This window comes from Phoca vitulina, unplaced genomic scaffold, assembly GCF_004348235.1.
Source record: "Phoca vitulina isolate PV1807 unplaced genomic scaffold, GSC_HSeal_1.0 scaffold9, whole genome shotgun sequence".
In the NCBI taxonomy this organism is placed as follows: Eukaryota; Metazoa; Chordata; class Mammalia; order Carnivora; family Phocidae; genus Phoca; species Phoca vitulina.
Window position 1 is genome coordinate 1,894,236 of NW_022589712.1, and position 12,677 is coordinate 1,906,912.

The 12,677-nt window shown below is 40.7% G+C and overlaps 1 protein-coding gene across 15 annotated transcripts in view; it reads right to left on the reverse strand.

Annotated features, from left to right (window-relative positions):
- AFDN (afadin, adherens junction formation factor) overlaps window positions 1–12,677 on the reverse strand; it is a 102,046-nt gene that overhangs the window by 69,309 nt on the left and 20,060 nt on the right. For 12 of the 15 annotated variants that reach the window (XM_032407472.1, XM_032407471.1, XM_032407473.1 and 9 more), the window contains exons 6-9: window positions 10,052–10,163; window positions 8,777–8,944; window positions 5,785–5,829; window positions 985–1,079 (exon numbers count right to left, since the gene is read on the reverse strand). In XM_032407472.1, the coding sequence (XP_032263363.1) occupies window positions 985–1,079; window positions 5,785–5,829; window positions 8,777–8,944; window positions 10,052–10,163 (420 nt within the window). The remainder of the gene's footprint in view (window positions 1–984; window positions 1,080–5,784; window positions 5,830–8,776; window positions 8,945–10,051; window positions 10,164–12,677) is intronic. The other 3 variants (XM_032407479.1, XM_032407486.1, XM_032407485.1) reach the window with 1 other exon arrangement.

Below are 12,677 nucleotides of genomic sequence, written 5' to 3' on the forward strand. Positions count from 1 at the left end.
TGGGTGGCTCAGTTGGTTAAGTGGCTGACTCTTGATCTCAGCTCAGGTCTTGATCTCAAGGTCATGAGTTCAAGCCCCACACTGGGCTCCACGCCCAGCATGGAACCTACTTAAAAATAAAAACAAAAACCCAGCATTTTAAAACCATGAGTTCCTCTTTTATGATAAATATAATAAAATAAACTAGATTTTTGGTGCTTTTTAAGTAGAACCCCCCCCCCAGTATAAAAGTAAATAAACACTGTCAAAATAGTCTCAGAATTATTGAACACATTATGTTTAGCATCAAGTAACTTGCTTTAAGACACACTATAAATCTGAATTGAGAAGCACACGGTCATCTTAAACATTAGATAACTAAGAATAAATCTGTACAGATGATTAGGATTACGAATTCTATTTATCTGTTTTACTGTTGTGCTGAAGGAAGGGATGTCAGAACTGAAAATGACACTAAATAACCCGACCCATCATTTGCAACTGGGAGATGACAGCACAGAGGAAGGGCGGTCTGCTGGAGGTCAGCTGAGTTCAGTCAGGTAAGGAACCCTGGCCTTCCTCATTTAAAGAACACGCTATGCTGTTTTCACTGAGTACCTGAGTACCATATCTGGCTCACATCGTTAACTACAGCCGAGGGAACGCCCACTGCTATGGGCATCAGACCCAGAGGCAGGCTACCTCCCCTGATCCTGAAAAAGACCCACGAAGTTTTCACCACCTTCTGGAGAAAAGCCAACAGTCTCGGAGGAACTCCACGACTAGGTCCAGTTTCCAGAGGTGGAGAGTGGACATAATGTCACAGCCTGCTCCGGTCGTGCTGAGGCACAGGAAAGTGACCCAGAGCACACAGTTATAAAACAACAAAGTCCTTCACGTGTGTCCATGCCTGTATCTGCTGCCGTGCGCAGGCCCTGTACCATGTGCCCCTTCCTACCCAAATGTAAGGACAGATGGTGCTAGAGCCGCGGCTTGCCTGCACACCTGGATGGAGTTCTCATCGAACTTCTCTGTCCCGACCTCAGTGACACTCAACTGAAGGCGGTAAAGCTTGGGCTTATCTCTGGAATCTGAGCCATCTGCGGGAAAGAAGAACAAAGCTTCATTTGCCAAGTCTGATGTTCTCGTCATGTTATTTCAAACAAGCCAACAAAGCAAGCGAACAAAAGGTTATCTTAGAAATGAAATAACAGTTCTCAATTCTCAGCGTTCCATTTCAAAGAACTCTCCATATTTAAATCATGCAATTTAATTAACTGGATATAGAAAATTTAAATTAAGACATAGACACATTAGCTTCTGTTTAATCTAATTTAAGGTGTTAACATCATCATCATCCATAACCAACATTTTCTATCACATAAAAAGCAACTTCTCCACCATGCAGCCTGGATTTTTGTGGCTGATTCTGAAGAGCAATTCTATGAGGCAGATACGAGACCTTCCCTTCAGAGCAGACTGTTCTCCCAGCAAACGTGCCGCCTGTAGAGTACCCGGGACTGACGGGGCGCAGCGGAATCACAGACGGGGGTTTTCAACGTACAATCTCATAGCTCATCCAGACCTTCAGACCCAAATCTCTGGGGATGAGGCCCACACACATGCCTTCCGAATAATCTCAAGTGATTCCAATGCCCATTCCCGACAGTAAGTTCCAGTAAGAACTACCATTAAAAGTGCTTAGGTTTGTGGAGTGGAACGGGGGGGGGGGGGGTGCAGAAAGGGACACTGGGTTTTCTGTTTTTGTGTCATTGTATACCTCTGTGAACTGCTGAAATGTCTAACTTCCCTGTGCATGAGTTTCTATGCTGGGGATGGCATGGGGAGAAGGAGGAAGAACCAGCACCAAGATATCCGCCCATACCCAAATGTTTCCTCACTTCTCACCTACTATATTCAACCTAACAGAGGATGTCAATCAGAGATTTATTCTGATTTCAGAGCTGTGAACACACAAGGAAACATGCCTCACAGAACTAATGTGAAGTGAATCATGACCCATCTCCCAGCTGTGAGAGCCAACCTAGCGTGGGTGTGCAAAGTCCTAAAAGGGCCACGCAGAGTCTCCCTGACCGACTTTAATGCACCAATAACTTGCTGATTCACTTATTCAGTTGCCAGTTAAAATCTCTGGTCACTGGGACCAGGAATTAAGCTGTGAGAGCTTCAGAAGTTAAACACTGGGAGTGTATGTGGATTTCAGACTGCTAAAATCTCTTAGCTGTGGTGTGGTCTGAACTCTCACAGACAAAACACACCATGAATATAAAAATTCTGTTACAATTGTTGTTAATCGTAGAGTACACAAAATAACATTCTAATCACATTTCCCACTTCTGAAATATTTCTGAAACCTGTCAAGTCTGGATGAAAGTAACCTGTGTTTGAAAGCCACAACGCCTAATATCCATGAAAAAAACTGGTTCATCATCTGCAATGCTTCACAGCTGGAATATCCTCATCGTGTGTGGTGGCAACGGAAGCATTTTTTTTTAAACAGTTTTCCTTTCAACTCCCAACTCCACCTCCACGTCCTGATCCAAAATGAGGCATCAGAACCACCTGAGCCTTCTCCTAGAGGTGGGCAGGTCCCTTCTAGAGCTGCTGAGTCCAAATGCCCCAGGAGTGTGGATTATTTTGCTTGCTTTAAACACCACAGGCAGTCCCAATAAATACTCCCAGTCAGGAAGCATTCTGTGTTCTTCCCATCCTCCACAGCACCCCGGACTACTTTATCTTCATATCACTAACCCTATTCCAGGATTATTTCCATTTACTTGCCCCCCCATCCCACCTCTGAGCTCCTTGGCGGCCAGATTAAAAAATAAACAAACAAACAACAATCTCTGGATTCTGGCGCTCAGTACAGTGTCTGGTCCACAGTACACATTCAACAAAGATTTATTAACAGTGAGTAATTAGTAGCTAAAAATGAAGAAAATAAAGCAATATGGTTACAGAGAAATCACACAAATGAATTACAAAGAAAGCAGAAGAAGCAAATAAATGATGAAGAACAATCAAAACAAAGTTAAAAATACAAGAATATGAAAAATACATGTTTAGGGGTGAAAGAAAAAATTCACATTAATATTCCTCTGCATTTTGAGTGCTTCTGAAAGGTATCTTGTGACTAATAAATGGATATTATGTACTCTTCTAGATCAACAGATTTACAGGTGTAAAGAAAAAGGGGGAAATACAAACTTCCCCTCCAGTCCTTCCTTCCTCCCCCCGTCACTACACTGGAAGCCTCCCCACACACAGGGGAGAGGCAAGCTGCCTTCCCAGTCCCTCTTTTCTTACACTTTCACAGCAATAGAAAATACAGATAAAGCCTTCATGGATAGATTTTGAATAACCCAAACGGTGGCCACAGAATTTACTAGATACAGTGGTCTCTGGTTTGATTTGGGGAGTGAGGGGAGATGTAGGCAGGTGATCTTCAAATAAGCAACATCTTTCTTTTTGGAAAATCTCATTCCCTTCTCTTCATTAAGAGTACAAGGACCATCTCATGGGCATTAATGAACACAGAAAAGTGTTGCCTAAAACAATACCTTGTATTTTCTCCCCTTCCTCAACTGAACAAGAGCACTTGCGCACCTTCCTTCCCCAGAGATGACAAATCTGGAGCACTTTTAAAAGCAGAGACAAATCTAAGTAACCCCCCCACATACAACACTGCTTCTACCAGAGGGGTTTTGGGTTTTTTCTTCATGTCATAATGTAGAATTAAAAATATGTAAAATATTCATGTGGTTTGAAATTTAAAAGGCACAGGAAGTAATCAATGAAAAGCACCCTTCCTTTCCTGCGTTAATTCCCTACCCAGAAGCAAATCTTTAAAATCTGTTTTATGCATATATAATTAAGCAACTCAATACACGTATTTTTCTTTCTCTTTTTTTTTTTTTTTTTTGCACCAACATTAGAATACTCTTTAGGGTTGACAAATGAAATACATGGCATCCAGTCAAATGGGCAATCGTTGGGACCCGATTTACACAAAAATTGGTTTTCTATCTAAAACTGCTAATGCCTCTGGGTGTCTTGAATTTTATTTGCCAACTCTGGTACCCCTAAATTACTATTCACATTGTTCTGTGTCTCGTTTTCCTGCTTTTGCTTTTTTTTAAATTTGAGATATAACCGCAAGTTTTCCTTAGTATTCTAAATATTAAGGGAAAATAGACCATTATGAACATAGCATAAGAACATTTTTTAAAGAGTACTTTTGTTTTTACAACAATTCTATACCTCCAAATCCGCTTTTGCCTCTACTTGCTTCCCCAGGTGAACCCCGGGTGAAGTTTGTATGTGGTGTTAAGTGTTGTTTTTGCCGTGCCACTTACGGGACAGGGAGGGACTCGTTCATTTAAAGAGCGCTGACCGAGCGTTTCCCGTGTCCCAGGCACGGGGAGAAACTGAACACACAGTCACATCCCCACAGAGCTCACAGTTTAGTGAATCTACATAACAGTTAAGAAACTATCTAATTTCTGAAGCTTACTGAATGAAGTACAGAGCTTAGTTAGATCATATTTTCACAAACTCTATTCAGAAAAACAAATAAACCAGCTCTCCTAAAATACAAATGGAAAACTAAAAGCACTTTGGTCAAAGTTTTGATGAGTTTATTCTATGCATTTTTTATACACACCAAGTAAAAAAAAGGAAATGCCATTTTCTCTCTAGTTTCCATTACTTTACAGTATGAAATTAACAAACACATGAAAACATTAAAGAATCCTTTTCAGGAATTAAAAAACAGTAAAAACAGGTCTTAGACTCTATGCATATATGAGTATCAAAATAGGTGATAAATATCACTTATTTATGTATTTGTTTAAAAAGAACAAAACTCCAAACTCCAAGTTCAGTTAACATCCAATGAAAATCTGTACTATCAGTTTGGAGATAATTCAACAAACAAATCCAAGATGCTAAAAGGTGGGTAAACTTTATACAGCATGGAAAAGCATCTGTTACATTCAACATGTAAAAAAATAACATTTAAAACATAAAAACAAAAAAGTATTTCCATAAAACCAAAAACTAGCTGTACTACTGAAGATGACAAAAACAGAAATAGACAAATTTGAGAAAAATGTTCTAAGTAAGAAAGTACATCTTTGCTAACAAGAAGAAACAAATTTCAACCAGGAAAACAAGGAGAATCCTAAGGAACACCCTAAAACCTGGTCCAAATGTAATACGTTAGTTCCCTACAAAAAAGATGGTCAATATGAGTGAACGCCAGGTGTACGGCTGAGTCTTCCTCTCACCCTCCCAAATACTGTCAGACACATGCCAGTGGTGGGGACACGTCTTCCCCATCAGCGTTACAGCTGAGTGTGTGAGCGCGGAGCCCCTCCCACCCGCCGCTGGGTCCTGGGTGCATTCTTACCCACCACCCTCACTCTCCCCCATCCTCTTCCTCCCCCAGCTTCTCCCTTCTTCCTAACCTTTTTGGGGGAAGGAGGGGAAGGATAGGAACCCAGCTCCTGTCCTTCTTCAGTCCAATTTCTCACTCTAGACTTTGCCTGAGTAAAGGAGCTGGACATTTCTGCAAACTCGGCTTCTGTGAGATGAAGTGAATGCTGCACATGGAGTGCTGACAAGACGCCAACCAAGGAAGGATGGCACATTACATTTCTTAGAATAAAGTTACTTGTATTAATTAAGAAACTAATACATAAAATGTCTGGCCACTTAACATTATTTTGCCCAAGAGGCTCTGTTAGTGCTCTAGTTAGAAAAGCAGTATGAACATAGCATTACCTTCGTAAGGGTGATAGTTGTAGCAGGCAAAGCGATCCCTTCTCCCTGGGGTTAGAGACACATGCACGGGGCCCAGGTGAAGGCAGCGGCGGCAGGACAGAGGCCATGCAGAACACGCGGAAGAGGGAAGGAGGAGAGAGACAGGAGAGGGTGAGCTGCAGTGGGACCCCTTTCAAAGGATGAAAAGCACGTTTCACCCAGAGCTTTCGGAGCTGTGAGGACAAGACAACAGCGCTCCAGGCAGCGTGTGTTAGAAACCAATGCACACTGTTAAGGAAAACACCAAGACGACAGTTGAGTCACCAAGCAGCAGGAGAGCAAGTTAGTTAACCATGTAGAAGACTACCACCCAACGCGGCTGAACACATTCAAAACCAAACCAAAGAATAAAATGACTTTTTACCCCCGTCTCTCCAAAACACAATAAAGACAATATAAGCATACACCCCCATCTCAAAAACCTCCCATCTACAGCTCCTGCACCTTGGCCCAACCGGGAGGATACTTGCTTGGCTGGTAGTATGTCCAGTGCACGGACAGCACTTATCTATTCATGACAAATCAACATTTACCGGTATTATTTTCTTGTAAATGGAAAAAGAAATCCATTTCATTCAGCATGCTGACTGTGCTCAACTCATAATAATAATAATGAAAACTGAAAAAGACAGCATGACCTAGTAAACAGAACGTGCCTTTGGTGTGAGAAAGACCCCGGCCCAGCCTCCGGGCCCACCAGCGACTGCTCACCCTGGCGCCAGTGGGAGCCGAGGTGCAGGACAGACAGCTGTGCAGCCACAAGCAGGGCTATGGGCTGGCAGCCCGGAGTACTCGGGAGGGGCTCCTCACACACTGGGTTACGACGATGTCTTGTATGGGAGCCACGTGAAGGCAGGAACACCCCTCTTCACTTTTGTACTCACTGCTTTCCCTGAAGCAGCCGCTCAGTAAATGCTGAGTGCCACGAACGGAGGAAATGTGTTACGAGCATTAACCCGGTATTTGGTGAAAAGTACTAGAGAATTAATGAGAATTAATTTTTATCTATGGCCTGTTATTTTCCCACGCCTACAAAAACGTCTATATATTTTTTTAGCTGGGAAACTAAAAATATGAAATAAGCAGTCAAAATAGCAATTCTCACTAGAATGGAAGTTGCCAAGGTCAGAGGGTTTAATCTGTTCAGTTGGTGCTCCATCACAAAGGCCCAGGATGGGGAGGGTCTGACATCATAAGTATCAATAAATACTTGTCAAATAGATGAAGGATTGAATTCTCATCCTGTCTCTGCGACCCATCCAAACCACCTCTCCATTATTCATTTGAAAATTATTCTATGTCAGCTGCTATTATCAATTCTCTCTAGACTAATATTCCTAAATCCTCAAAAAGTTAGATTTAGAGAAAACAATCATTAGTTTCTAGCATGTAATGCAAAATTTTAAAAAGCAGACCCAGTGCCCAAAGATCCTAAAAATTTGTTAAGTTCCGACACAATGGCTGGCCCTCAGTTGCTGTTACTGCTGCAGATGAGCAGCCCCCCGCGCTCACGTACGCCACACCGCACAGCAATACGGGGACATGTCTCCGAACCACAGTGAGAAAGTTTAAATGAATTTTTCAGCCGGAGAACGGAGGGACAAAGCAACACTAACATACTCCTCACAAACAGCTAATTAATCTAAAAAACTCCTCAAACATAATTAAGTATAAAAACTACTACCCGCAGCATATTGCCACTGATTATAAATTACAGACTATTAGTCAAACCAATACCATTTTTCCTGTATCGACAGGTCCTACTTGTGCCATAAGATTGTAAGACCTCATCTATTCATTAGTTATCATCTCGCCAACAAAAATAAACGCTCATGAATCAAAGAAGAGAAAAACTTAATTCCTGTCCAAGCAACCACAGATGATCTACATTTTGGCTTCCAGCTTTTTCTGTACTTACTAATTGAGCTTTATCTAAAAGCGTTTCTGGGGGCGCCTGGGTGGCTCAGTCAGTTGACAGTCTGACTGATGATGTCGGCTCAGATCATGATCTCGGTCCTGGGATCGTGCCCCGTGTCAGGCTCCGTGCTCAGCGGGAGTCTGCTTGGGATTCTCTCCCTCTGCCCCTCACCCCCCACTCTCCCCCAAAATAAATAAATCAATCTTCAAAAAAATAAAAAATAAAAGCAGTTCTGGGCGGGAGAGCTCAATGCTCTGTTCTTCACAGCATTTCATAATATAGGTTACATACTACTATTTGAACCAAATGAACAAAAACGATGTCGCTTAGCTGAATGATAAAATGTCATATACACATATACGTATGTGTGTGTGTCACATCTATATGCTACATTGGGATATGTGCATAAAACACTTCTGTAGGAATGTCAACGCATCTCTCTACCTCATGACTAACTTAGAACAACACCTTTAGCTTAATTAAGAGAGCTCTAAAAAGAAATATCTAACATGAAAATAAACTTAGTCTATTATTATTTTAAAACCGAACAAATATCCTTCCTCTTACAGATGGATTTCTTAGATGTACTGTTAAATTTAAAGATACCTTCTCAGACACTGTTCATACATTAAACAATAGTATAGTAAATACACACACACACACTTGCTTCTATTAAATTTGCCCTAAGAGTACATTTCAGTTTGTCATTTTTTAGGTTAAGTATTTTATAGGTTATTTTTGGAAAAAAATTTTAAAAGTGGATCATTTAAACTTCTCCTTAAACTCTCCATATTCACTATTTTAAATTTTGTTTTTCAATATTCGTTTTTGTCCATGTGAACTCTATTTTTATGCATAAATATACATATCCTGTGACCTTAAGGTTCTGGTTTTTTTTAAATATAAGAATAACTTTTTAAAAAAATAAATGGTCTAAAAAAGGGTTGTCAGCCAACAGAAAGGATACTTAAATAAAATTCATTAAAAGCATAAACATTTGAGGATAGAACAATGTATATTGATAGTATTTCTCACCTGGGCTTAGCTCTACTAGATAGGGCAGCTTCTCGGGCGGAAGCGCAGAGCCATAGCCCGACCCCTCCGCTCTCTCCTTGCCCTTCACCAGCTTCCCATCGACATGTTTCTTAGTTTTCTTTGGGATATAGTCTGGTGGCCTCCTCTTCAACTGAAAGACTAAAACCCCTAGAACAGTGCACATTGTCAATCATCAAGCACACTCAAATCAGCATACGTGGCCAAATGACTCACCGTCAACTCTTCTAAGATTTACCAAGAAAATATAATTTAACATCTCCCAAGGAGTGATTGAGTGAAGGCTTAACCAATTTATACTTTTACTCAGTCGAGGAAGTATTAGTCACTTGTGTTCTGAAAAATTCTACTAGCAATTTCCAAAGATTATTTTAAATTAACAACTACCAAAGCACATTACATGCTTGAAAACAACACAGCATCAGTTTAAGAACAAATCAACGTTCATATTGGTAAGTAACCCTATGATCAATAAATACAATCACACACACACACCACATGCATACACAAATACATATATACAAATATATTTTTAGTTGACCTGATTTTAACTCAACTGAATTAACTCAGAATTCAAAGCAATTTGAATTTATATTATAAAGAGGTAGACTAAGCAAGTGTACACTTTAATTTAAACTACCAGTCTACATTACTGATACGATGAATGGGCAATCAATTTGTATGTCTTCATTATGCAAAGGCCTCTACTCAAGGACACACAGCTTACAGTGTGAAACTGAAAGCAAGAAAACTAGATTTCATCAAAACATAGCTTTCAACCTTCACTGCTCTGAAATAATCAGGGGAAACTGAATGGTGAAAAGTCTGGATTTCTCATTTGAAATGACTAAATTCCTGGACAATCTCTAAGGCTGCAGGTCACCGTCCCCATCACAAGCGCTCAGGGTGGAGAGGACCCTGCCACTGACAGAGAACAGTGCTCTTGCACTGGCCGACACAGTGCGGAACCCCCATCCTGTTCCTTCCAGACAAGGTTCTCCTCCTACGGCAGGACAGCCTGTTCCAGGTCTACACCCCAAACTCACACAAGCGGAGTGTGGCCCTCAGGACAACATCTGTCAAGTCTAGGAAGGAGCTAAAAAACTATACAGCAAACAGCCCCCCCACACACACACACAACCAAAAAATCCTGCCACGCACGCTCCCCAGCATCCTCACTTTTAAACAACTAACATATCCGGCAGAAATTTAATGTATCATATAAGTAATTCTTTAACAAATAAAATTACCCTTTACCTTTGTCACTTGGCCATTCCCTGAAGATTTGTAAAGGACAGTCATCATCATCAAGGATAATTTCTTTAGCACCTTTTTCATCAGAATGCTGGGCTCCAGGAGGAAGCATAACCTGAAAGGGAAAAATAATTAACTGTGCTATACCTAAAAAGTAAATTACCAGGATTTACAAACCAGAATTTATTGTAAATAAAGTCACGGTAAAATTAAACTGATCAAACACTACAGACAATTCTCCAACTAATCAACGAAAGTGAAGGACAACAGCTTCCAATAAAAAGCTTCGCTGTTTTTATCTACCTGCCTCTCTGGCCCCCAAAAAGAATTAGTGGAGTAATTTTTGTTTGTTTGTTTTTTAACAAACTCTTATAGGGAAGGATGGTATGTAATGGTCAAATTGTGAGTAATTTCTGTAATTTTTAAGGAAAGATCACTCCACTACTGCTCAGTCTCTGGTCCCTAATCCACTTTCCTTGCATCATCAAATAATTGTTTTTATAGTTTCATCTAATGTGAGGTCTCTCAGGATAACTGTCACCTAACAACGAAAAAGCATAGCATTCTTTTTCTTGTAGATAATCGGTCTTTATGATTAAATTTTAATAAGATCATTTAGCTATACCACAGGGCTATTCATTCAACAAATGTTTTTAAGCATCTGTTTTAAAACACTACATTCAAAGACACTCTTAAAACTCATAATGCTGTATTAACTTTTATGTTTTTCTGGTAGCCAAACAATTTTCTTAATCATCTGGGAAAGCCCCCAATAATACAGAGGGAGAATCTAGGTGACAGTAGCCCAATAATCTCATGCACCTGCTGGACTTTTGCCCTTCCTTCATTCTACTTCAGTATTAAAGCAAACCAAAACATGATTATAGAAGACAGGAGAAGCAGCCAAGCCACTGGCGTCTGGACATTATTTTCAACCTACGGCACTACAATGTTATCTCAATAAACCTTACCAACCAAACATATCATCATATCCATACACCAAATGGATTAGACTCTTGTATAGAACCCTGTAATTTCTTTCTACACTGCTTCAAATTACCTGAAAAAGAAAAATATATTACAATACCCTGTCCTGCTAAAGTAATTAATTTTTTCTTGTACTGTTTTGTATTGAATTTAGTACCTTGGGCTTAGAACACACACAGTTCAAAACCTGACCTTTGTCCCTCTCCTGCCCCAGTCTTTGTCACGCACCCTGGTAGATCCCAGCCACTACTCAGAGCTCTCAGACTAAGCCATGAGTTCCATTTGTCCATGATCTCTTGAGCCTAAAAGGCTCGTTTCCCAGCGTCCATGTCTAGCTCAACAACAGCTCCTCCAGGAAGCCTTCCCTGACCACCACGCTCACTCCAGTGCTCCTTGTTTTGCGTTTCTCACTCCCGGCTTCTCTGTCCCCCTTTAGTGAAGTTCTTTCAGAGACAGCCCTTGCTTTTGTACCCCAAGAGAGTAATGAACGAGTAAGAGGAACTTAAGTATTTACTGAACAAATAGCTAAAATAACCACTGAATGAATACGGAAGCGCTACCTCTTACATAATTGATAAGATGGCAAACCAAGAGAACGAAGACTATCTAATTCAAGATTAAAACAATAGTCAACTCCTGATTTGTACTCCCTAAGCTTGTGAAGTAGAATTTGCAAGGACATAATAGAACAGAAAAAACCCAAAGAAGGAGACCCTCAAAAGAAAACATCAAATGACTTTAAAAAGGCCTGTCACTACAGCCCAAAGTAGGCTTTCGTAACTTCATGACCCCAGTGAAGGTGTCCTTGCATGTTTGAATTTCATCAGTAACAGTATGGCAGAAATTAATGAAAGGGAAAAAAATGATCAAGTTCATTACCACACAATGTATCAAATGCAACTCTGTATGGAACTGATGAGTAGTATTTAATAGATTCACACGCACTTATACAAAAACATTCCCTTGGCAAACAGCTGAGCAATCCCAAGTCTCGCACGCAAGGCTAGGTGCTGGTAACCAAGTTCCTGCCCTGGGTGCTCAAAGACTAGCAGGGGCGCAGCTGGAAGAGGGTCAGGTTTCCGCTCAGCCAAGCAGACCCTATGCACACCACTGATTTACTGATTTTATTCTGACCAGAACACTTTTTACAGCCATGACTAACAAAAACCATAAGGAACATGCATCCAAATCCATCCTTCTCCACGGGCCCAATTACTCCAGAGGCATAAGTGTACTTCCCAGATATACAGTAAGGCTCACTATGTTCTCCTCCTGAACAGAAAAGCAACGATCTCACCAGCATTACAAGAGGGTTCTCCTCTACTTCGTACTTAACCGCCAGGAGGAAAATGCACCAGAATGTCCTGCATCTGAAGTATTTCCCCTTCAGAGGCAATGCATGATTAACTTGATTACCTATTCTCCCAACCTCACCCCACGAATTCCCCCCTCCCCAAAGTAGGGTAGAATTTCAGTTCAGGATACTGTTTCTTTATCTATGAACCCTATTCTCCAGAAATCCAGTATAAAATATATCTTTTATTTCGGAAGCATCACTTTCCGTTCTAATTTATCAATACCATTTCTTACGCTCTTAGTGAGACCAAAGGAAATGAAAGAGCATATCAAAAAACAAACACTC